The sequence below is a fragment of the Staurois parvus genome, unplaced genomic scaffold (assembly GCF_062004578.1).
Source record: "Staurois parvus isolate SC_StPar_1 unplaced genomic scaffold, SC_StPar_1.0 ptg000347l, whole genome shotgun sequence".
Classification (NCBI taxonomy): domain Eukaryota; kingdom Metazoa; phylum Chordata; class Amphibia; order Anura; family Ranidae; genus Staurois; species Staurois parvus.
Window position 1 is genome coordinate 2703628 of NW_028318143.1, and position 24027 is coordinate 2727654.

Genomic DNA, 24027 nt, shown 5'->3' on the forward strand with positions numbered 1-24027 from the left:
GATTTTGATTAATGACGAGCTGCAAGGATAGAAGGCTTGGGCAATTTAAGGAGGACAATAAAGAGCAGAACATAACGGTTGTTAGTTAAAATAATGAATGTGTCCCTTGAAATTTCCATGTGGCTGTAAAGATTAGAAGAAAGCTCTGTGATGTGTCCTATAAAGTGGGTATTTTAACTATGGGAACATAAAGCACACCATACATAGAGGGTACAATGAAACCATAAAGCCAAATTTTGTGTGCAGTGTTCCTACTATCATCCCCTCCCACTTTCCTCTAACCCATCCTACCAGGTATTTAGCCTGTAAAGTCCGTTAGTCACCTGCCCCCCCCCCCTCCCCCTGCAAACCCCTTCCCATTCAGGTCCCTCCCTACAGCAGTTATCCCTTACCTGTATCACTAGTCAAGCATTTGATGCTCACCAGCTGGTCCCCTTCACTCTTCTCAGTTTGACATCAGGTTCCCTCTGGATGCAAGGATGATCCCTCCACTGCCCAGTCAATGGGAATTTTCCATGTCACTCAGGTAGTAATGTGGACACCTAGAAAAAGGAAAAAGAGAGCAGGACCCAACGCTGGATGATCAAGAGAGATTTCATTCTGGCAATCAGAGGGTGGTGGGAGGTGAGTGAGTTTTATATCATAGTGGGGCTTTAATGTTGAACATCAACCAAACCACTGTGTAAACCAAACATGTATGTAAACCAAACTATATGTGTGTAAAATACACATAGGTAAATCCATATCTGCCAAAAGATTTGTGCCAGAAAAATTAGGTTCAGCCACTTTCAGAATTCAAATACCTCTTATTAGACATCACAGCCAGTAAGGTGTCTAAAAAAGCAGCCTTAACGTCATCTATTTTTTTTCTTCACCCAAGATATATAGTGATGTCTTACCAGATATACTCATCCATCCACACCCTCTGACTGCTTCCCCACTGCAGGAGGCCATTCTGCGTAAACTCTGGTATCTGAGCTTACTTAGATGATGTCACTGCCTCTCTGACCTTAGACCGATTATGCCTGTGCATGTCACATAATTCCACCTAGCACAAGGGATATACTTGGCTACAATCACCCTGTACATAGATGGATCGAACCTTGGCCGGCCCCCGCTGAACTGGCCAAGATTCGATCCATCTATGGCCGGCTTAAACTCTTCTGCTGCAGGGAATTGTTTGAAGGATTCTTTACTCTGTTAAGTTATGACGTGTATATTGGTACTATATAAATTAATAATTCAGTACCAAAGTACCATTTATTCACTAATAATCAGAGAACATTTTTCAAAGCAGAACAGCCTTAATTGCCCTTAGGATCTGTTCCCTTCCAAAAAACTGCGATGGTTGCCCTTTCTTTGCCAACCTGAATTAAAAACATTGAATCGTAGTTCCAGTTGTTTTGGACAGCACAGATAGTTCCCTTTTCAGACTCATTTCTCACTCAAGGCCTTGATCATTTTTGTAAGGAAGAAGAAAAAAAAGTGGGTGCCCAAATGGTTTTGGTTTTGGCTGGAGCTGGATTTAGCTGGGGAATATTTTTAGTGGAGCCTACTACATGTGGTTGCCAACTCCAGGAACATATAAAGAGAGTCCTGACATCTAAGAAAGCCAAGACAATGCAGATCAACCTCTGCTACAACCTAGCAAAGGGTTCTGTTTCATTTTAATGATGTACATTTTACCCGGTTAATATTTATTTCAAGCTAATGTTGAGTTGAGTTAGATTTTCCATGGCACCTTTGAAAGAATCAAGGTCATATAAGTGAAGCCGTGCCAGAGAAAGTTTTGTAGACTAGATTCTAGAACTGACAACAGAAATCTGAGCCAACATGTTGGAGATGCAGCCAAGGAGCATATGGAGGGTAGATCAGGGTGTATGCCTTGCCAGTTCTGGTGGCTGGGACAGGGTGGATGTGGGCTGTGAGCGATACTGCACGATGTAAGCTTCCTTCATATGTTCTACTGTTCATTTTCTGTCCTAGGAACGTGGTTTTCTGTTGATAGACTGCCGAGGTTGTCCTTATATTCCCTAACATTCCCATTTATTTGTATGAATTCATTTATGAATCCAGCGGTCTGTGAAGTCCCTCTGGCGCCATTTAAGTGTATTTATGTTCTGATATTAAAATTCTTTCTACAAAACATGGGTGGTTTTTCTGAGTGATGACATTTTGTGTTTTTTTTAGTCTGTTTTTTTTTTCTTTCAGTGGAGCTTTCTTGCTGTCTTCCACATTTTAAAGGTCCAATAAACCAAAATTAGCAGATGTCAAATATTTCAGAACTTACATTTAAGAAGATGTATATCTAAACTGCCTCGTTCACATGGGCGTACCTCGTTTGCTTGTGTGATGGCCATGCTTGCCCAGCATGGGGATGCATAGGTTTTCCGTGCATCCTTGTGTAGGCAGTCCCACTCATGTCAAGAGGGTTACAGTGAACCAGCAAACCCAAATGCTCCTGCGCTTGGGGATGGACTCGATGCAGGCTACAACCACATAAGGAATGTCCTGGAACATGCACACCGTGCTGCCCTCAAGTGGACCAGGGGAAATCCAAATATACTGAATGAGGAAAGAAAAAACAGAGGGCACACAGGCCTAGTGCATTACCATAAAAAATGTTTAATAAAAAATAAAGTAGGTGTTGTACTCACAAACGACAATATAGTCAAGGCACATCATAAAGAACAGCTGGGTCAACACCGCGCTGAGTAACAGTCCGCAATAGGGAGTATAGACATCCTAAAACTGACGCGTTTCGAGGACTTGCCTCTTCCTCAGAGCCTGTGCCTTGACTATATTGTCGTTTGTGAGTACAACACCTACTTTATTTTTTATGGTAATGCACTAGGCCTGTGCGCCCTCTGTTTTTTCTTTCCTCATTAAGCGGGTTACAGTGTCTGCACAGACTCTGCTCCCAATTTCATATCTTTGCTGATAGAGATCGCCAAACGCAGCCGGTACGCCTGTTTGAACGAGGTCTAGTTTTCAACTTTTTTTCATCTTTTCATCTATATCTGTTTTGGTAGACTAACCTTTTAATTCTAGACTGAAATAGTACAGTATAGTATATATTATATACAGTCAGGTCCATAAATATTGGGACATCAACACAATTCTAACATTTTTGGCTCTATACACCACCACAATGGATTTGAAATGAAACGAACAAGATGTGCTTTAACTGCAGACTGTCAGCTTTAATTTGAGGGTATTTACATCCAAATCAGGTGAACGGTGTAGGAATTACAACTGTTTGCATATGTGCCTCCCACTTGTTAAGGGACCAAAAGTAATGGGACAATTGGCTTCTCAGCTGTTCCATGGCCAGGTTTGTGTTATTCCCTCATTATCCCAATTACAATGAGCAGATAAAATGTCCAGAGTTCATTTCAAGTGTGCTATTTGCATTTGGAATCTGTTGCTGTCAACTCTTAAGATGAGATCCAAAGAGCTGTCAGTATCAGTGAAGCAAGCCATCATTAGGCTGAAAAAACAAAACAAACCCATCAGAGAGATAGCAAAAACATTAGGCGTGGCCAAAACAACTGTTTGGAACATTCTTAAAAAGAAGGAACGCACTGGTGAGCTCAGCAACACCAAAAGACCCGGAAGACCACGGAAAACAACTGTGGTGGATGACCGAAGAATTCTTTCCCTGGTGAAGAAAACACCCTTCACAACAGTTGGCCAGATCAAGAACACTCTCCAAGAGGTAGGTGTATGTGTGTCAAAGTCAACAATCAAGACAAGACTTCACCAGAGTGAATACAGAGGGTTCACCACAAGATGGAAACCATTGGTGAGCCTCAAAAACAGGAAGGCCAGATTAGAGTTTGCCAAACGACATCTAAAAAAGCCTTCACAGTTCTGGAACAACATCCTATGGACAGATGAGACCAAGATCAACTTGTACCAGAGTGATGGGAAGAGAAGAGTATGGAGAAGGAAAGGAACTGCTCATGATCCTAAGCATACCACTTCATCAGTGAAGTATGGTGGTGGTAGTGTCATGGCGTGGGCATGTATGGTTGCCAATGGAACTGGTTCTCTTGTATTTATTGATGATGTGACTGCTGACAAAAGCAGCAGGATGAATTCTGAAGTGTTTTGGGCAATATTATCTGCTCATATTCAGCCAAATACTTAAGAACTCATTGGACGCCACTTCACAGTGCAGATGGACAATGACCCAAAGCATACTGCAAAAGCAACCAAAGGGAAAGAAGTGGAATGTTATGCAATGGCCAAGTCAATCACCTGACCCGAATCCGATTGAGCATGCATTTCACTTGCTGAAGACAAAACTGAAGGGAAAATGCCCCAAGAACAAGCAGGAACCGAAGACAGTTGCAGTAGAGGCCTGGCAGAGCATCACCAGGGTTGAAACCCAGCGTCTGGTGATGTCTATGCGTTCCAGACTTCAGGCTGTAATTGACTGCAAAGGATTTGCAACCAAGTATTAAAAAGTGAAAGTTTGATTTATGATTATTATTCTGTCCCATTACTTTTGGTCCCTTAACAAGTGGGAGGCACATATGCAAACTGTTGTAATTCCTACACCGTTCACCTGATTTGGATGCAAATACCCTCAAATTAAAGCCAACAGTTTTCAGTTAAAGCACATCTTGTTCGTTTCATTTCAAATCCATTGTGGTGGTGTATAAAGCCAAAAATGTTAGAATTGTGTCGATGTCCCAATATTTATGGACCTGGCTGTATATATTAGTGCACTGTATATTATTCATCTGTGAGGGGGGGGGGGGAGAAATATATTTTGATATTTATATTAGCTTCATATATTTCTTTGTATATTTATATCTCCCCTGCACACCACCTCAGACTGCAAAGGATAGCAATTTCAGCCCCTCAGGGCATCATTAATTTATCCAATGCTGTCAATTTAATCAGAAGTAGAGAGCAGAGTGATGCCTTTATTGTTGCGGTGATGTACCTTCATGGTCTATTCAGCTGGCTTTTTTGGTGGCAAATCTGTATTTAAAGTTTATATGTGAACTCAATTTCTAAAATTGAATATAAAGTTTCATGTAGCGCTAAATCATAGCATAAGGGAGGGTTATAATTCCTGTCAGGTTTTTTTTTTTTTTTTGCCGTATGTGTCCCATTGTTGAGATTTCCCTTCACTTCCTGTCCAATAGCCATTAGTAGTCCCTCCAAAATGAAGGAATCCCTGGTTGTCACCCATTGGAAGGTTTCCCTTCTAATCCTGTTCTGCTGACAATTCAAAGTTTTGAGGGTTTCTTTTACTTTCATTCTCTTGGTAATAACAATAAACAGGACAAATGAAGAGGATGAATCTCTTTAACAGAGACACAGACAGCAATAAAAACCCAGAGTTCTAATTTCTCTCCACTTTATCCATAGCTAAAAAAAAGTTTTGTCTTTAGTTATACTTTAAAGAGAAACTCTGGCCATTGTGGGGAAAAAAAATAAAAGTCAATAGCTACAAATACTGTAGCTGCTGACTTTTAATATACAAACACTTATCAGTCCAGGGAGCCATTGCTGTTATCACCTGAACTGGTCTTTAGATCCCCGGCGCCACCATCTTGACACTGGGAAGCGGAATGTGACTTCCTACTGCACATGCAAATAGTTCCGCATTCTCCGGGGACACGTCCCAGAAGGTGGCGGCAGGGGAGCAGAATTTAGCTTTCCTCACCTAGGTAAGCTGAGCAGAAGTGGGAGCAGGTACTTGCCAGAAATAGGTACTCGCTCCCAGAAAAATAAAAAAAAACTTTCCAGTACAGGCATAGGAAGGGGTACAGAGGAGGATCAGCGGAACTTCCCTTTTCAGGTGATGTCCCACAGAAAGTGTTAACAGGGAAACCCAACTTTAAGAAAGGCCATGAAGCTGGAAGAGGTAGAGATGAAATGGCTGCAGGAGATCTGCAATGCTGAGATGAAGCCAAGGATGATAAATATCTGGAGTTGCTGGTCTCTAGAAAACCCTACAATACCTGTAATAAAACTATACCTAGAATAACACAAAGCATAAACTTTGAGTGTACATTACCCTTAAGTCGGAAAATGGTTCCAACTTCAACACAGTATCATCTGATAACTGAATACTTGTGTGGGGGTGGACTTTCTGTACCCAAAGCCATTCAAATCTGATAATTCCTTGGCGGTAATGTGCACATAGGAGCTAAAAGAGCTATACAGTCAGTGTAATATGATAAATATTCTTTTTTTTTTTTCTGGTTTAATAATAATGGAAAGGGAAGGTACGGGCCTGTACATGCCATATTGCTTTGATTGCTAGTTTGCTCCCTAATTATACAGGCAGAGGAAGCTGTCATATGTCCTGTTATCAGTACTGATCTCTAGGGATAAAAATAGCCTACATGTATCAAGAATTACCTGCGATCCAGGCTAATGGAACGCTGCTAATTTTAATACACATCGGAGTGATTAAATACACACTAATCAGCACAGCGTGCTGTGGGATATGGACCTAATGATGACATTAATAGCGCTTTGCCAAACTTGATCAGCTCTCCCGCGGTTTTTGAAGGAAAAACAAAATTGATGGAGAGTAGGAGAAAAAAGAATCGGGATTATGGCACAGTTTGTTAATTTTAGAGGTAATTCCAGCATAAACTGGGCTGCTTTTTTCTTCATAATGGACAATCCTACCAGCAACTTATATAAGGCAGGCTATAAATGATGCAATTTTCTTTTGTTTTTCCCAACAGGGTCAGTGTTGATGGGGGAATCCCTCCCACAACACTATTGTGTTCTGCCAGTGGGGAGCCTTCCCGACCAGCAGAACATAATGATTACTGCTGGCAACTGTAACCACATGCAATAAATTCAACCGGTTGGTAGTTCTGAAGTCAATCAATGGATCCACTTCAGTGCAACCAGTTTGGATCAAATCAAATCTCACCCGGTCCTGCTGAACCGGCTGAGATGCGAACAATTTATGGCCGATTTAAGTGGTAAGGCTTTAAAAAAGATTGAGCTATGTGCCAGAGGCCTGGTTTGTTTTTCTCTTCAGCCTTAAGTCCCCATTCCCATCTGTCACTTAGCTTGATCCCATCAAAGGAAACAGAGATTACATAGGGTAGTTGGATGCTCAGGCAGCAGGTACATAAACATGTGACTGATTGGCTCTGTAGGGTGTTTTTTACTTGCACCTGTAGCACAGTCAGTACTGTTAATCATAGCAAGAGAACACAAACCTTGCAGATTACCTCAATAAATAGTGACTAATTTTATTAATAAGGAAATATACTCACAAAGTGATGGTATAACAGGCTGAACTGCTGTAATACTGACACTCAGTGGCTGAATATCTCCTTGCCATGGGAACTCTGCCATACTGAAGTCTCTATCTGCTCAACCCAGCTCTGATGAAGAAGGGAGCACCCTTCGAAACGCGTTAGCTTTCATCCCCCCCTTTTCGATTTACCTGTAACCCTGTTTGGATTATGGTTACTTATGCCTGTTATACCATCACTTTGTGAGTATATTTCCTTATTAATAAAATTAGTCACTATTTATTGAGGTAATGCACAAGGTTTGTGCGCTCTTTCTTTCATCTTCCTCTACAGCTTTATTAAGCTTCCCCAGCTTCATGTTAGAGCTGCACAACCTCTGATCACCAGCGGATGAACACACAACACGCTGCTTGTCACTAACGCCTGTTTGATCTGAGTCTTCGAGCGCAGGAGATAATGGATCTTTGGTGACTGTTAATCATAGCAGCAAGACAAGGGGATTGGACCACAGTCCTTATTTCTGTGGGTAGCTTTATGGATAACTAAACCCAAGAACAAAATTGTAATCTATTCCAGTTTACCAGTTCTTACAGTGGAAGTCCATTCTCTAACTAAGACTAAAACTGCTCCCACCCCTTCTAATTCTTATTCTAACTACCCTGTAGCAGGAGGATGCATGTATTTACCTATTCTCAGAGCGCTCTGGTCCGGTCACGTAATCTCCCCAGTGGAGAGGAGGCGATGCAATGACTCCCCACCACCTGTTAAATGCTCTCTGAAGAGTGATCCTAATGTGGGCTTGTGTGAACAAAGCCTTATACAACCACCACATTGAAGGACTGGTAAGCTGTGTTATACTATGTTTTTTGGGTTTAGGTGAACTTAAAAACTTTAAAATTCTTTTTGGGACCAGCAGTACTCAGTATGTGAGTGATAACATCTTGATCATCGATGTGTTCTGGTGGTAAAGAGCAGAACCTGTTTACTTTTCTCTGTCTGTAACCCCAGTTCATGATTGGTCATACATTTCTTTAAATGGACATCATCGATAACTACTTACTTTTAAATTAAGGATATTTAAAAATACAACTCAAGAAGAAAAAAAAACTATAGAAATAAATATGGTTTCCATTGATGACCTCCTGCAGACAATTAAAAGAAAGAAATTTGCCAAAAGATGCAAAAATGTAGAGCAAAGCTTCTGGCTTTCCTGGTCAGTGATTGAGAAAGTGTTGAAAACTAATCAACTATCATTTTTACGAGAGGTGAGGAAAGGCAACCGCACATCTATTGAGTATCACATGTAATACCTTTGTTGAATACAGCATGGCTCCAGTTTGATTCCCAATGATCCTTAAAAAATGTTGAGCATAGGCATGAAAAAAAAAATCTAATTTTTTGGATTAAAATTGACTCTTGGAAATGTTATCAATAAAAAGTAGGGACTTCAATACTGAGAGGATACTACAGAGCATTCAGGGGGGGGGGGGGGTACAGCCAACCTGGAGTAGAGCATTAACACTCCAGCAAATGTCACAAGTGGAAAAAAAATATTTCTGTTTGGTGGACTGACCCTTCAATGACATGCTTTATCATCCCTGTTTTTTCTTTTAATTATTTAATTGTTGTTGCTGTTTTGGATAATGGGAGCAATTTGCCGCCAAACACATCCAATGTCAAAATTGATTTAAACCTACATGTGATTCTAATGAAATTTCATGGCCTGTTTAGTTTATCAATACACTATTTGATGTAGGTCGAAATGGGAAAAAAAAAAAAAAAAAAGCTGTTATGTTGCCTATCGGTGAAGAATCAGTGCCTTTAACCTTGCTGTAGTTCTTATTTTCCTAAATTTCAGCCAGGATGCAAGCTTCGAGCAGCCCCTGAACAATGCATTGAGCATCTGCCCCCGTTTTTCAGTGTCTCCCGTGTGAACTAGGCCTCACCCCCCACCAAGAAATCCTTGGGAATTGTAGAAGCCTGGCTTTTAAATTCCACAGGCTAAATCAAGGAGAAAGACCTTCTATCAATTAATTTACTCTCTGCGTCCAAACTTTACCGTGGCAGAGAGGGCCTAGAAGCTGGGCTTCTCGACCTTCTTCAACGCTCTTCCTCCAGTTTTGTCACTTCTCATTCAGCAGTGCATACCGTCCCTTGATTGAGTGGCTCGCTCTCTCTTTTCTAAGGGTTTTTATCTAAAGAAGCCATGTCAGTTCATAAAAATCTTCCATCTCTAAGGAAGACATGCATGCAACTCTCGTCTCTGTTCAGAGCTAATCAGGCATGGTGAAATCTTTCAAGCAAAAATCAGGCCTGGGTAGGAAGATGGCCCAGGAATTATTTTTCATGCATGGCATTGTCTAGAAACATTTCATTTTTTTAATCTTGTATCAGCGTTTAGGCCTTTTTGTCCACAATGTGCCGATATGAAGCAGCTTTTCCCGTCACTCAAATTTGTACCGGAATAAAAAAGGATGAATTCACAGAGGTGGTAATGGAAGATAAATAGGGGGAAATTTTATCGTTCACGGGTATCTAAACGTCGGTCTTCAAGCTTGATCTGATCCTTAGCCTGAAATCAGCTTGGTAACGTGATTTTGGAAACTGATACGCGGCGTACGGTTGCGGGGAGTCGTATCATGGCAGCCTGGTTGATACAAAGCTGGCTAAGGAAGCTGCTTGAGTACTAATAGAGATGAAAGCAGAATCGGCTTTGCAAATAGTATTCATTACCTGTCTTGTGCCTTTATGCTAGCAGAGTTGTGATGTATTCATTGTGCCCAGCTGAAAGTGTTTGTATTGTACTCATTTCAGGGACTCGGAGGTCCGTTTCTGTATAATGCATTGAATATTTAGATAATGCAAATTCCAGAATTGAGATAAATATCTTTTTTTTTTTTACAGAACTCTTTCATACAGATTCTGCCAGGGTTGTACAAGGCTGAACAATGGTGGTTATGAATTTGGGGTTGAGCAGAGCTTTGGCAGCCCCATTCTCTCCTCAGTAGTAGTATTGTTTTTTTTTTTTTTGTGGTTCCTGGTGACCGCACCATGCTCTGTGTGCACTACCTCTATATAGCGGAGCAACAGCCAATGTTGGACCAAGCCAATTGCATGGGCAGTAACTTCCCTTTATTCTCCACCTATAGCGATGGCAGCATGTACATACAGAACTCAACTTTCTGGCATGTTGAGAACAGTACATAAAAAGAAAGTGGCCCCGGGTTTCCCCACACAGTTAAAGATAAGCGGGGCCCTACCCAAGTAATGGCGAGTGTCCCCTAAAAATGACTGGAATCAAAGAAAAAGAAAATAGGGAACTGACACCAACTTATGGCTACATCAAATGTATTACAAAATACAGAATAGAAATGGCAACCCAGCATCCAACCCCAAAAAACCACCCTACCTCTTCCCCCAGCCCTTCCCCAGGAGACCCAACCTCCTTCCCCCAAACCAACCTCACCCCCTGGACAACACCCCAAGAACTCCCACCCCCTGAAGCACCAAAAAGCCTGTATACTGCTTGAGGCTGTTAATCGGGACTGCTCCTGAGGTTTGGACCTTGTATGCCACAATGGGCTGAGCTAGTGAAACACCACCAAGTCTTTGTGCAGTACCACTGTCACTGCCCTGTTTCCATTCAAGCAACTAGCACCTTGTGCACAAATTACTTGTTTTCCTACTTTTATAGTCAACTGCAAAGTTTAGCATAAATGCAGATATCACCAAAACATGTACACCTGCCAAGATAGAATAGTGGAACCTGCCATTGCCAGCCTTTTTCTGAAACTCTGGCTTTTTAGAGAACTTGTGCTTCACTCATTCAGCTAGCTATGAAGAAAGGGAAAGGCAGTCCTGTATATGCTCAGGATGGGTTTCCAGTTGGAGATCACAACAGAATGGACTGCCTTCCCATAACCCCATGTGACTACAGTGGCCCAGTCACCGAGCACTGGTGCTGTCACATGCACCTCCATATTTGGTATTGTTTTTTTTGGGTGGCCAAAGTTTAGCCAAGGAAAGGCAAGATCAGTTCTTTATGCACATCAGCCTGTTCCTGCTTGGGGAGGGCACAGATTTGATTTTAAAGTAGAACTTTTGGCAAAACTGTTTATTTCATTTTGGATAGAGTAAGAAGGGGATATAAAATTTTAATACGCAATAATGAATCCCCAGAGAACTATGGGCTACCTAAAAAGGCCACACACCTTCTTTCAGGCAGTGCTGGCACTCCTCAATAGCATAACAGAGAGGTTTCGGTAAGACCCAGAAAAAGTAAGAAAGGAGACGAGTTCACCCCTCTGGGTCAAAAGAAGAATACAAGATGTTACTATGGAATGTTTCATTATTATCTGGATAGAAAAATATATTGCTTTAATGATGTATTTGTGATTCTGATCATAATAAAAAAAACACTGAAACAAATTAACTGATATGAAAAAAAAGTGGCCGAGGTAAAAATAAATAATTAAAAAAAAATGTGGAATATGTGTTATGTTACTAGCAGTGTCTTTAATCATCCAAAATGTGTATTAAGCTGAAACTTTGTCAGTTGTGTAAGTATTGCATTATATATCAGGCTAGGCTGGAGGCATTTTGCTAAGCTGAATCCATATGTATAAGATTAGAGTCTAGCCGTTTAGTAATGACCTGTGACTTAAAGTCCCAGCTTTTTTATATACTGTAAGTTGGGAATAAAATGGAGACAACGCAAGCCAAAATAAAAATTCATTTTTAAGTAGGGATAGAGAAAAGCTAGAACCCCATTAAGATATTTATTTTGGTATGTATCCATGTTCAAGATTTTCCCTCACTTCTTGTATGGTGAAACTGTTGTCACCGTGACAGCAATTGAGTTGAAATCTCTTTAAAGGTCACCATACACATTACAATCTGACCATAAATCAGTTTTAGATTTACAAAAACTATGTAAAACGAGGACCTACCTAATATATTCAATCAATAGGTATCCAATCGGAAAAGTCCTTGCATGTTAAGTCTACCAACAACTATATAACGCAAGGTCCTGCTTGATTGGATAGAAATTGATTGGAGAGTTTAGGTAGGTCCCTATGTTACATAGTTTTGGTGAATTTATAAATGTTTGTATAAAGATTATACTGTCAGATCGTAACATATATGGTGACCCCAAAGCTCACCAAACACGTTGCAATCCAACTGTACAACTTGTACGAACTTCAAGGCCTCGCCTTTACTTTCTAATCAGTTTGGCAAGATCACATATTAAATAATCTTTGGCAGAATTAATGTGATTGTACAGTGATTGAGCCCTGGATAGCAATAAAAAAACCAATGGGGGTTTCTAATGCTTCCCTGCTGTATCCACAAATACAAAAAAGGTTTTGGCTGGAGGTAAGCGTTAAGCCCTAATAGGTGTATTAAATGCATTTATTCTATCAATTTTATAAAACTGCTTGTTCCTAACCCTTGTTAGTCCTTTGCTTTACTGCTGCACTTCACTGTCCTACCAGCAGGTGGCTGTAGTCAGGTGATGTATCATTAGGAGGGGCAGTAGCCATAGTTTTGCTGAGAAATCGTAAAGCAAACTACAATGAATCTAAGCACCACAAACCAAAAAAAGCTATCTAATTAATTTTTAATTTCAATAATTTTTATTGAAGGTTTTCAAGAAATTTTTTTTAACAGAGATAAACATATGGTTCAGTTTAGAATGTATGCATACAATACAGCTTCATTAGACAATTACCCCACCTTTTGGCTGGGGTCGGAGCTATAGTTGCGGCATAAACATCAGAGGTATGCTTGGGGTGGACTGAACCGTAGGGAGGTGTAGTAGGTATTGAGGGGGGTTAAACTGGGGAGAGTAAAAGGGGGGGGAAGTGGAGGGGGGAGGGGATAGGTTGTGTGAGGATGAGGGAGATGTACCAGTCTGACGTGGATAGTTTATGCGATTGTTTGTACAGTATCACTAATTTTTAATATTCAAAGCAAATTCATACATCCATCCTTTTTTTTGCTGAAAAATCACTTTGAAAAACAACTCCTAGCATTTTGGGCTGTGGCCATCTTGAGTAAGGGCAGATGATTCATGTAGCATTTACTTCTTCGAATCCATCTACCCTTAGCTCAAGCATGAAGAAAGGAGGGCATGCTTAGCTAAGAAAACCCCTCCTCTGCTTAAGACTCCTGGGATGTACTGTATGACATCATCTGCCTAGACCTGGAAAACAGGAAGTAACTGAAATTTTTTTTAAATAAATAAAAACTAGTAAATATGATATAGCAGCATAAGGATTAAAAATAGTCAATGATGTGAATGAGTGAAGTTCCACTTTAAATGCTGTATGGGTTAGGCATGTGTGACATGATTTTTTGCAAGAGAAGATTGTGTACTATTTGCATATTAGTATCACTTAAGCATATGTTAGCATTACTTAAATAATTTACAAGTACCTGAAATCTGTTGGTTCATTTCATCTTTCATCTTCAGGGTAAACATTATACCATTTTTTTTTACTTATTTTAAAATGTCCGTCTAGCAAAGGATCACTTCAGTTTTTAAATGGATGTTTTGTAGGTGGAGCCATCAATGTCTTCTCTCTGGGCTTCCTTTTTGGACAGAGCTCCTGCAGCTGTAAATCGCCCCTTTGGAGTCAGTTTATTGCATTTGCCATAATGTAAGAGAAAAGAAATTGTGGATACATCATTATACAGGTGGTGGAAGAGTCAGCTAATTTCGCCATGAAGCTCTGTCCACCAACATTTGTAGGTGGCGCCACCAACTTCTTCCATCAGTGCTTCAGTCCTGGACAAAGTTCCCGCAGCTGTAAATCACTCCTTTTGGAGTCAAACATAGTTTACTGCATTTGTAAGAGAAAAGAAAGAGTGAGAACATCATTACGCAGGTGGTGGAAGGGTCAGCTTATTTCACAGTGGAGCTCTGTCCACTGCAGTCTATAAAGGACTTAAAGGTTGAACCTCTCCTTCCTCCACTATATAAAAATCCTTTTTTTTTTCTACTCCAGTCCACTCCTTGCCTCCATTCTCACCTAGGCAAATAAAGCAGCTCCAAGTTCTTGCAGCTAAACCCCAGTGATGCATGGCCAGGGCCACCCATGTGTCCCAGCCCCGGCAGCCTCCTGGGGTACTTTGGTCACACATCCCAGAAGACTGCAGAAGTTGGAACGCACAGCAGCTTGTAGGCAGACCTGCTGTTGCATCATCGTGGGTTGGCTGCAAGAACCCAGAAGACAGCTGGCTTCCTATGGCAAATGAAGGGTCCCAGTGGCTGGTCACAGCATGCAAATATGTTTTTTTAAGATAACCCTGCAAAAAAAAGAAAGGATAGAAGGGGAATAGAAAATTCCAAATGGCTGAACAAGTCCATTAAAGCTAAAATGTTTTAGGTGGGCTAGACCCTTAAAGGCTATCTAAAAACCTGTTTTGTTTTTAGTTTTGTGTGTTTTTTATCTGCCTTCTTTAATATTTCCAATTTTGTTGCTGCAGTGCCTACAACCATTGTGGCAGAAACGCCGCCGGCAGAAGTGGTTCAAACCACCATATCCACTACAACAACCACCACCTCACAGAAAGGTCTTGTTAGCACAACGTCTGCAGGAGCTATGAAGGAGGGGAGCCGAGGGCCGAAACCTCCTCCAGTAATGTCCACTACACGGAATCCACCACTTACTAGCACCTCACCTCTGCCGGAAAAATTTTGTGAAGCACGAGATGCCAGGGGAATCAGCTGGCCGCAGACACAGAGGGGGGTGGTCGTAGAACGTCCCTGCCCCAAAGGAACTCGAGGTAGGTTTGCTGTTTGGCTTTTATAGAATCGTAGTTGACTAAAATGTGTGTTTTGGGATTTAAGCTCATATGTCGTGTATGTGACATTTATATTTTTTCTTGGTTTGTTCATATTTCAGAAGACGACTCTCTAGTTGTTTGCAATATGTCAGGTAGTGCAGTCAGACCTTCTCTATATGAATACTAAGAGATAATATCCTACATGGCTTGTTTGGTTTTCAAATTCAAAGCCTAAGATCAACCCTTTCTCAACCCTTTTGTTCCAGAGGGACCCTTGAAATACTCTTCAGGTCTCTGGGAACCCCTGCTTAAACCAACTCATTGAGACCAGTGGGAAAAATACCCCCCTTTATAGTGGTGGACAGAATGCCATTCTTAAGTTAAAAAAAAATCATTGGGTTCACGCAGATGGCTCTGCCTTTTGGTGTTGGCCCCAAAACTAAACAGACACCCTCAAATGAGGTCAGCCAACTACAACTCAAGCCCTAACAACCTTTGGAGGAACCTTAGGGTTCCATGGAGTCTTGGTTGAGAATGGCTACCTTAGATGGCTGGATTTCTGACAGCCAGGAGATGGAAACATCTGCACATCCTCAAGTGCCAGAACCCACAGTGATTCAACTAGTAAATCAGAGCAGGTTTAGCACTGTCTAAGGGCTATGTCAGTTTTGTGATTCTGACATCTGCAAGATCTGAGCAGTGGCAGAAATTGCAACTGCCACTTTTCTAAAATCTACTCTAATTTCTAAGCACACTTCTTTTCTAGCTGAAATGCTGCAGATTCTTGACAGGGGTCAAGGGAACAGCAGTGGAGCAACACCCTTGCTCATTCAGGACTTGAGGGGACCACATACCAACTGACAGAATCGCTGGTGTGGCTTAGGCATTAGAGGAAGATTTTGCAGGTGGTTGGAAGATATGTCAAAAAGTTTTCATCTCCTTTGATCGACTTGGGTACAAACAGCTTGTTGGATTATTGCTAGTGGCTATAGCTGCTAACAGTGATCACTCTGTTCTGCCAGGAGGGCACAAAAGCTCTGCGGGAGGGATTCCCCCATCACCACTGACTCTGTGATTTTCTTTCCTTCAACATTGCATCGTCTTTGGCCTGCCTTACTGTTCTGGTGACAACCCAAAGTTTAAAATTTTCCATTCCTTCGACAAATTGTATCATTCTGTGTCCCTTGTTTGCCAGGAACGGCTTCATACCTCTGTCAAGTCGCCACCGGCACCTGGAACATCAGGGGTCCAGATCTCAGCAACTGTACCTCACACTGGGTCAACCAACTGGCCCAAAAGGTTTGTCACTGTCTTCTTCAGCTGACTCCACTATTAGCGGTCTAGAAGCATTTACTCATGTGTCGTATATTGACAAGCCTGATTGATTCGCATTACAGATTAGAAGTGGAGAGAACGCCGCCAGCCTCGCCAATGAGCTGGCAAAACATACCAAAGGTCCCATATTTGCTGGTGATGTCAGCTCTTCGGTAAGACTCATGGAGCAGCTGGTGGACATTCTGGATGCTCAGTTACAAGGGATGAAGCCCAGTGAGAAGGACTCTGCTGGCCGCAGTTATAACAAGGTAATCTTTGTCTGCTTTTGAATTATTAGAATTTTCTGGCATAATCTGAGATCTGCTAAAGTGCTTTACTTTCTATTATGTGGCAATTGAAAAGATATCATGCCAATGGTGTCATCTAATTTATCATTAGGTAAATGCATGATGAAAGCTCCCAAAGTATTTTAAAGAGGTTGTGTAAGCAAAACATAAAATGACTCTTGAGAGCCTGCTACAAGTTTACACAGCTGTCAATGGTCTCATGTCATTTTAGCCTTGCTGCGGGCTAGGATGCATTGTAACATTGCCACAAGGAGATGAGGGATGGGATGCAGTAAAACATTGCAGTTTATGCAGGGAAAGGGAATCACATAGAGGGCAGCAGTAAGCAGATGTGTTATCATGCAGCGTGCTCATTCTGTGTCCATTTCAATCAGAATTATTCATTATTTTTCAATGCCGATTAGCTGGAAAAGCCATCCAAAGACATAAAAATATTTTTCATTTTGCCATACTTCCGTATACTCCTTTTTCACTCTAGGCACTATATTGATACAGGCTTATTTAGCAAAGCCATGCAAGGAGAGAGAAGTGCAGAACCCATAGCAACCAGTTAACATTCACCTGCTTTCAATATATATGTATATATATATATATACACACACACTGTATATAAATCTTTTTTTATACATCAACACTAATGGATCCATTCATTAAAAAAACATTGCTGTGCGAATGTCTCAGCATTCACTCAGCCATCATGAATAATCTCTGTAATGTGTCTAATATGGTTTGTTTCCATGTTCAGCAGCCACCTTGTGGCCGTAATGCAGTATCTTCCATAAATACCTCAATCAGGACCACATTATGGCCACTAGATGGAGCTGATGATCATAGGAAACAAACATATAAGACACATTATGGGAATCATCCTGAAGGTTGTTCAAATGCTGAGGCATTCCCTTCCTTCTCAGTGTCACACTGCACGTCTATCCGTCCTTGATGCCGGGAATCTTGCCAGAATATGGCCATGAGCTGGCTGATAAATTGATCCTCATTAAAGGGGGTTTCTACTTTGCCTATGCAAATATTCAAATCTTTAGCTCGCACAGCAAATTTTTTTTATCAATAAACTCCTGTGTCAGCAGGACATTTTCTTGGACTCCTATCTTTTTCATTGTTTCGAGGCCCCAGAAATTGCAAGTTATCACCAGACAGAATGGTTGTGGAAAGTATGATCTTGTAAGGACAAAATAAATTCAGTTCCCATTTCTGTTCTCGAACCAGAGGTTGCACATTTCTTTTAGGTAACTGGCTCTGGTTGGTCATTTGGAGTCCAGTAAAGGCACATAGTAGGATAGGCTTGAACTGGTACTAAGCCATGCACACCATGCATATGCTGCTTCCAGAGGTTGACATTAGTCTCTGAGAACATCATAGCATTGTACAGTCTGAGGTCTTCCCATCTATGGTTGCCCCCAAGCTTTATTGATTCTTGTACTTATACTTGCTTTACTTTTTATACCTGTACTCATATCAGATTAAGGTCTCCAAAGGATGACGGGTGCTTTGAAATCTTTCCCTCGTTTGGTTATTGCATACTTCAAAACCTGATCTCCCTTTGCAGAAAAATCTCCCTTTTTAATGTAATATTCTGGTTTTCTTTCTACAAAGCTCCAAAAACGAGAGAAGACTTGCAAGGCTTACTTAAAGGTATTCTTTCCTATTACCTCCTAACGTCTTGTGGTTCCCTTCCTCCTCCGTGTCACACTGCGCGTCTATCCATCATGGATGCCGGGAATCTGGCCAGAATCTGGCTGGGAGCTGGCAAATAAATTGATCCTCATTAAAGGGGGTTTCTACTTTGCCTATAGAAATTTTAAAATCTTCAACTCGATAAAGCAAAGATAGAGGTGACATATCTTGAAGGATAAAGGTCTTCTGTTATTTCTCACCCACTAGTAATAAATTGTGATTTCTGACCAGTGAAGTAAATTTTTTTCCAGTTATTGCTTAATATACTTGGTACAAGCTGAAATCCCCCTTAATCTTAAGCCAATGCCTGACTGGCCAAGTTCTCGCTATCAGACGGCTGATCGTGCAGTCCGTGTGCATGTTAAGAGTCACCATGAGGAACCATTTGGTAATGAGATCACAGGACATTTGCAAGAAGGACACTCATTGTCCCCTAATGGGTTCAAACCTCCCCCCGTCTCACTCTATCACTCCCACTAATATGCTATGATTAGAAATTTTATTTGCAGTATAAAAATGTGTTTTTACCGCACTGCTGTCTGTCATTTCCCTCATTATGCGTCACCTTTTGTCACAAGCTGCTGCTTATAACACTGCATTTTGACCTTAATTTCTAACTGTGTCACTGGCACTACTCAGAAATGAGTTCTTCTGGCCGGATAAAGAAAAATGAACCTCTTCAATTGCTAAATCAAAGGCCAACTTTTACTATGCAAATGTAATAGTTTTTTATTTTTTTCCTGGTGGCAGAGGAATCATTTTAAATTTGGATATGAAGTCTTGGTCCGTATTACTTTGAGATTAATGAAGTAGACCAGTTGGATAAAGTGCTATTAGCAGGAGCACTGAACTATCCCAAGGAAGCCTTTGGCACCACTTGTCTTTTAATGTTTTTAAGATGGATTAGCGTTGTATAACAAAGGTGTTCAGAATGTAAAAAAAAAACCCACACAAGCATTCTTTTAGTATTCAACAACACAAAAACAGCGCAAAATCTAAAATTGAAATAACACAAATAGATAAACACTAAATTTATAATAAGTGTCAGTGAAAAAAAAAAAAAATATATATATATATATATAAGTCCTTATTCCCTTCAAAACCAATAAAAAATCAATCAAAAATCTTCCAAATGTGCTTCCACCTATCCACCACATGAGAAATAATGTTGACCGCACTCACCAGATGGAGGTGAGTAGTGAGCCTTATAGGGTATAAGGGATCCTATAACCCCTCCAAAGGAACTCAAATCTCCTTCTTCACCCTGCTATGGTATAGGAGATTTGAGTTCCTTTGGAGGGGTTATAGGATCCCTTATATCCTATAAGGCTCACTACACACCTCCATCTGGTGAGTGCGGTCAACATTATTTCTCACGTGGTGGATAGGTGGAAGCACATTTGGAAGATTTTTGATTGATTTTTTATTGGTTTTGAAGGGAATAAGGAGTTATATATATATATATATATTTTTTTTTCACGGACACTTATAAATTTAGTGTTTATCTATTTGTGTTATTTCAATTTTAGATTTTGCGCTGTTTTTGTGTTGTTTATTATTGGTGTTTTTTCACTGGTGCACAGCTGCATAAATATATATTTTTTTCTTTTTTTGGCGCTGGGATATATACTTTTGATTCTTTTAGTATTGCCTACGGAAGAACCTGCCTAAGCATTTTAATCACTAGAAGGGACATTTCTTACACCAGTGATAGGTCTGGGCCACAAAAATCCTGACGAGATTTGTAGGTCCGTCATTGAACAGTTAACTTTTTGCAGCCTATTCATCTGGCTACAGAATCACCATCTTCAGTACCACTCATGTTGACATCCTAGGTACATCAATGGTTTGTAGCTGCTTAAGCTGGCCATTGATGGAGCGATTTTCTTTCTTGCAACTATGGGTTGCAGGAAAGAAAATCCCTCAATTGCCCCATCAACACAGTCTCTCCTGGTGGCAGAAGCCGTTCCCACCCAGAGAACACAGTGATTATCGCTTGCAACTTTAACAGGCATTGGCAATAATCACATGTAAAATCTGGCAGGCCTGCCCATACATGGTTCAAAGTTTTTAGATGAGCATTGTCATCCACTACAGCAGAAAATTTGTGTCATCTACAAGTCACCAGAGAAGACAAGTAGAGGGGTTGGTAGCTGCTATAAATTTTCACAATAGTGTGGCTAGTCCTTAGATTAGGAGATCCTTGACAGTAAATATAAGCTTGACTTTGTCCTATTCCTTGCATTGGATAAGTAGTTAGTAAATGGTTAGAGCATTGCTGACATCCTAAATGATGGCCCAATGCTCCGAAGACGGAGTAAATATGGAAATAGTAATGATCCACTGGCTAAACGTTTGCTAGGCCTCATCTTAATGGGGTCAGCTGAGTGAGCACAGTACTGCTATATACTTGGACAGAGGTGGCCTTTCTCTGTATAGGTATTAGCTCGCTATTTATACTTTATCATAACAATCTAAGCTTGGTCAAGACTAAATAAACAAGAAATGTCATGTGTAAAAGGAAAAAAAAATTGCCATCTTCATTGCTAATAATGACAGGGAAGAGAAGGGGCAGATTACAAACAGAAACTACAGTTTGTGTAGATGGGAGAAGTTGTACTGAAGGCAGCCAATAGTATGAACGGATCGTGAATGAAAAGGCGCACAAGCTGTTTATCTAATTTTACGCTCTTCTTTTACATTTCTTTATCTGTGTAGAAATGCCATTTAGAGAAAAAAATATATTTCTATATTTTTCATTAGCATTTTTTAATTGTTCTTCCTTTATTAATTTTTGTCACATTTACTCCAGATCGTATACTGACAGTCATGCAGCAAATAAATTTCTGGCTAAATTGTGTGTTCAGAATGTCAGGATCTGTTTAAAAGGTTTATGTTTTTAAAAAATTTTTATTTTTTTTAATGCAGAAAAAAAGTAATGAGGCCTATAATAGTATTACAGAAACAATTAATTCAAAATAGTTCCGCTGACAATTTTAAAGAATACCAAAACTCTTAGGCAGGCCGTAGATGATGCAAGGAAAGAAAATTGCTCGATTCCCTTATCAGCACAGTAAATGTTGATGGGGGAATCCCTCCCGTGGAGCTATTGTGTTCTCCCGGGGGTGAATTCGGGGAACTGTCCCTGTCGGGAGAACACAGTGATTATTGCTAGCGGCCATAGCCGCTGGCAGTGATCACATGCTAGACGTCCAACATGCTAGTTGTACCCAAGTTGATCAATGGATTGACTTGGGTACAATCAGCTTGCCCATGGATGGATCAAATCTATGTAAAGCGCTGAGCAAACCGTTGGCGCTATATAAATCCTGTATAATAATAATACATCTCAGCCGACCCCTGCTGAACTGGCTGAGATTCAAACCATCTATAGCAGATGTTAGTGGGTTTTTTATTCTTTTTATAACCTACTGCTTTTGTAATACACATAACTCAAGCCACAAAAAAGTTCCATATTTTCCCTCCTTATGTGTATCCTTGCAATTGTAGTGGCTGATCAATGGCTGCAATTGTAGTGGCTGATCAATGGCTGCAATTGTAATGGCTGATCAATACAGTCTTTCTTTCTCCTATTACTGTTTATAACTCCCCCTTCTTTATAAGGCACGGCATGTTGCATCTGACATCTCTGGCAGGGTTGTGTAATCCATGCCTAGAGAGAAACAGACCGATAGTTGGTTAAGCCTTTAGCTTGATTGAATGCTTTTGGTGGAGCTCATATCAATTGTGTAGCTTTAAAATCTGTTTCCATTTATGTTATTTTGCATGTCTGAATCTCAGAGACTGAGCTCCAAGTTGCACATGCTCCGTCTTCACAATCGGGAATTGACAATAAACCTGTCGGCTGCAGTCGTTATCTTTACACCCAGTTACAGAGCTATTAGTGGACAGATGAAGGAGGCCAAGAAGGGGCAAGCTGGGTTTGCTCTCTGTATGGTTTCCTCAACATTGAAACACAAACAGTTGTAAATGGTTTAACATCCCTCAGTGGGTCACTAAGCCACATTTGCACATAAAATTAAATGACTTTGTGCAGAAATGTATCCTCAGCGTTGTTTAATTTGGGACTGTTTTGTTCTTGTCAACCAATTTAAAATAGTCACATTTTTTTTTTCTTTTTTTTCTACTGTGCACAAGTTACAATACACACAACTCATCTCAAATTTATACGGAGTTTGGATGTTTTATTCATTTTTACATTTTTTTTTTGGTTCACCATTTCCTTCCTTGAAGATAATGCTGTGCTTTCTCTGTCTTAAATTCCTTGCCACAATTAATTATTCACTCCTTACTGGTACCCTTCTGCCCTAGCCCAGTCACTGATTTCATCATACAGAAGACCCCTTGCCTTGGTTTAACCACTTATGGTTTACCTTAATTATGTTCAGGAAAACAATGAAATTTATAGTGAAAAAGCAAGCTTTAAAAAATTCTTACCCACATAATAGTATCACCTTCGAACAGCATCCAGGAAGTAGATGCTGACCATAGATCATACCTGAACAAAGATGGTGCTGGCCCTCTTGTCATAAAAAGTAGATGAACACCTTGCCAGGGAAAGTACTGTGATCTCTGTGAGAGGTAATAAATACCCGTGTTACACTTTCACATTACATGGCTGCATGCATAACCTGCATTTACCATGAACAGATATATTTTGATGCTAAGTCCTCTAAAGTGGCAGAAATTCTTTGCTTACTGTATGTCCTTGTCCTGCAGAGGAGGTCTCAGATGGGATGAGTTTAACTTGAGTAGGAACTAGTCGTGGCAGAGATTCCTCACCTACAATCCCCTCATTAATCAAATTCTTTAAGTATCTCAGAACAGTGTGTGCAGTCAAACAGTCTTTAATCTAGGATCCAACCCATGTGCATAATATCTTGGTATGGTGCCTGGTCTAAGTGCACTTGAAATATACATCAAATTTCTGGTTTAGACATTCCTTGGCAGCTACTTTATTCCATAAATGCAGCATGACCAATAATTACAGAGGTATTTTTCTTTTGGCTATGTTATGCATATTTTTTTTCTCCTCTTTATAGTTTACTGGCAAGCTCTCTATGTATTTATTTTAGCTGTGGTTGTGCTGTACGGCTTCATTATGTGCATGTTCTTCCTTTCAGGTGTACGCACATTTTTTTTCCGATTTCCGTCCAAATAGATTATAGTTTGCTTACATTACCCTGACCTTCCATATTTTTCAGATGCCACTAAGTAGCTCCTGGTGGCTATAGAGGGACCTAACGGGGCTTGTTTTTTCCAATAGGCAATTGTTGACACGGTGGACAACCTGCTAAGGCCAGATGCTCTTCAGTCTTGGAGGGATATGAATTCTTCTGAGCAAACCCATGCTGCCACCTTGTTGCTGGATACTCTTGAGGAAGGAGCTTTTGTACTTGCGGACAACCTGGCAGACCCAACAAGGGTCACAATGCCCACAGAAAATATAGGTAAATTTCTAAAATACATCTTTCTTTCATCTGTGACATTTCATTGTCTGAATATACAACACTAATACCTATTACACTCAGTTTAAAGGCCAAAGAGAAGCGTGGTCTATAATGATAAATTGAATTTTAGCATTGTTAGAAAATCTGACGTGAAATCTGATTACTGTGGGCAACAAATCTGCCAACTTAGATGTAATTTTT

At 40.5% G+C, this 24027-nt stretch overlaps 1 protein-coding gene across 21 annotated transcripts in view; it reads left to right on the plus strand.

Moving 5' to 3' along the window:
* ADGRL2 (adhesion G protein-coupled receptor L2) overlaps positions 1-24027 on the plus strand; it is a 292149-nt gene that overhangs the window by 213861 nt on the left and 54261 nt on the right. For 14 of the 21 annotated variants that reach the window (XM_089684380.1, XM_089684382.1, XM_089684383.1 and 11 more), the window contains exons 6-10: positions 14742-15041; positions 16237-16340; positions 16439-16624; positions 18275-18313; positions 23643-23826. In XM_089684380.1, coding sequence (XP_089540506.1) covers positions 14742-15041; positions 16237-16340; positions 16439-16624; positions 18275-18313; positions 23643-23826 — 813 coding nt within the window. The remainder of the gene's footprint in view (positions 1-14741; positions 15042-16236; positions 16341-16438; positions 16625-18274; positions 18314-23642; positions 23827-24027) is intronic. The other 7 variants (XM_089684386.1, XM_089684372.1, XM_089684387.1 and 4 more) reach the window with 1 other exon arrangement.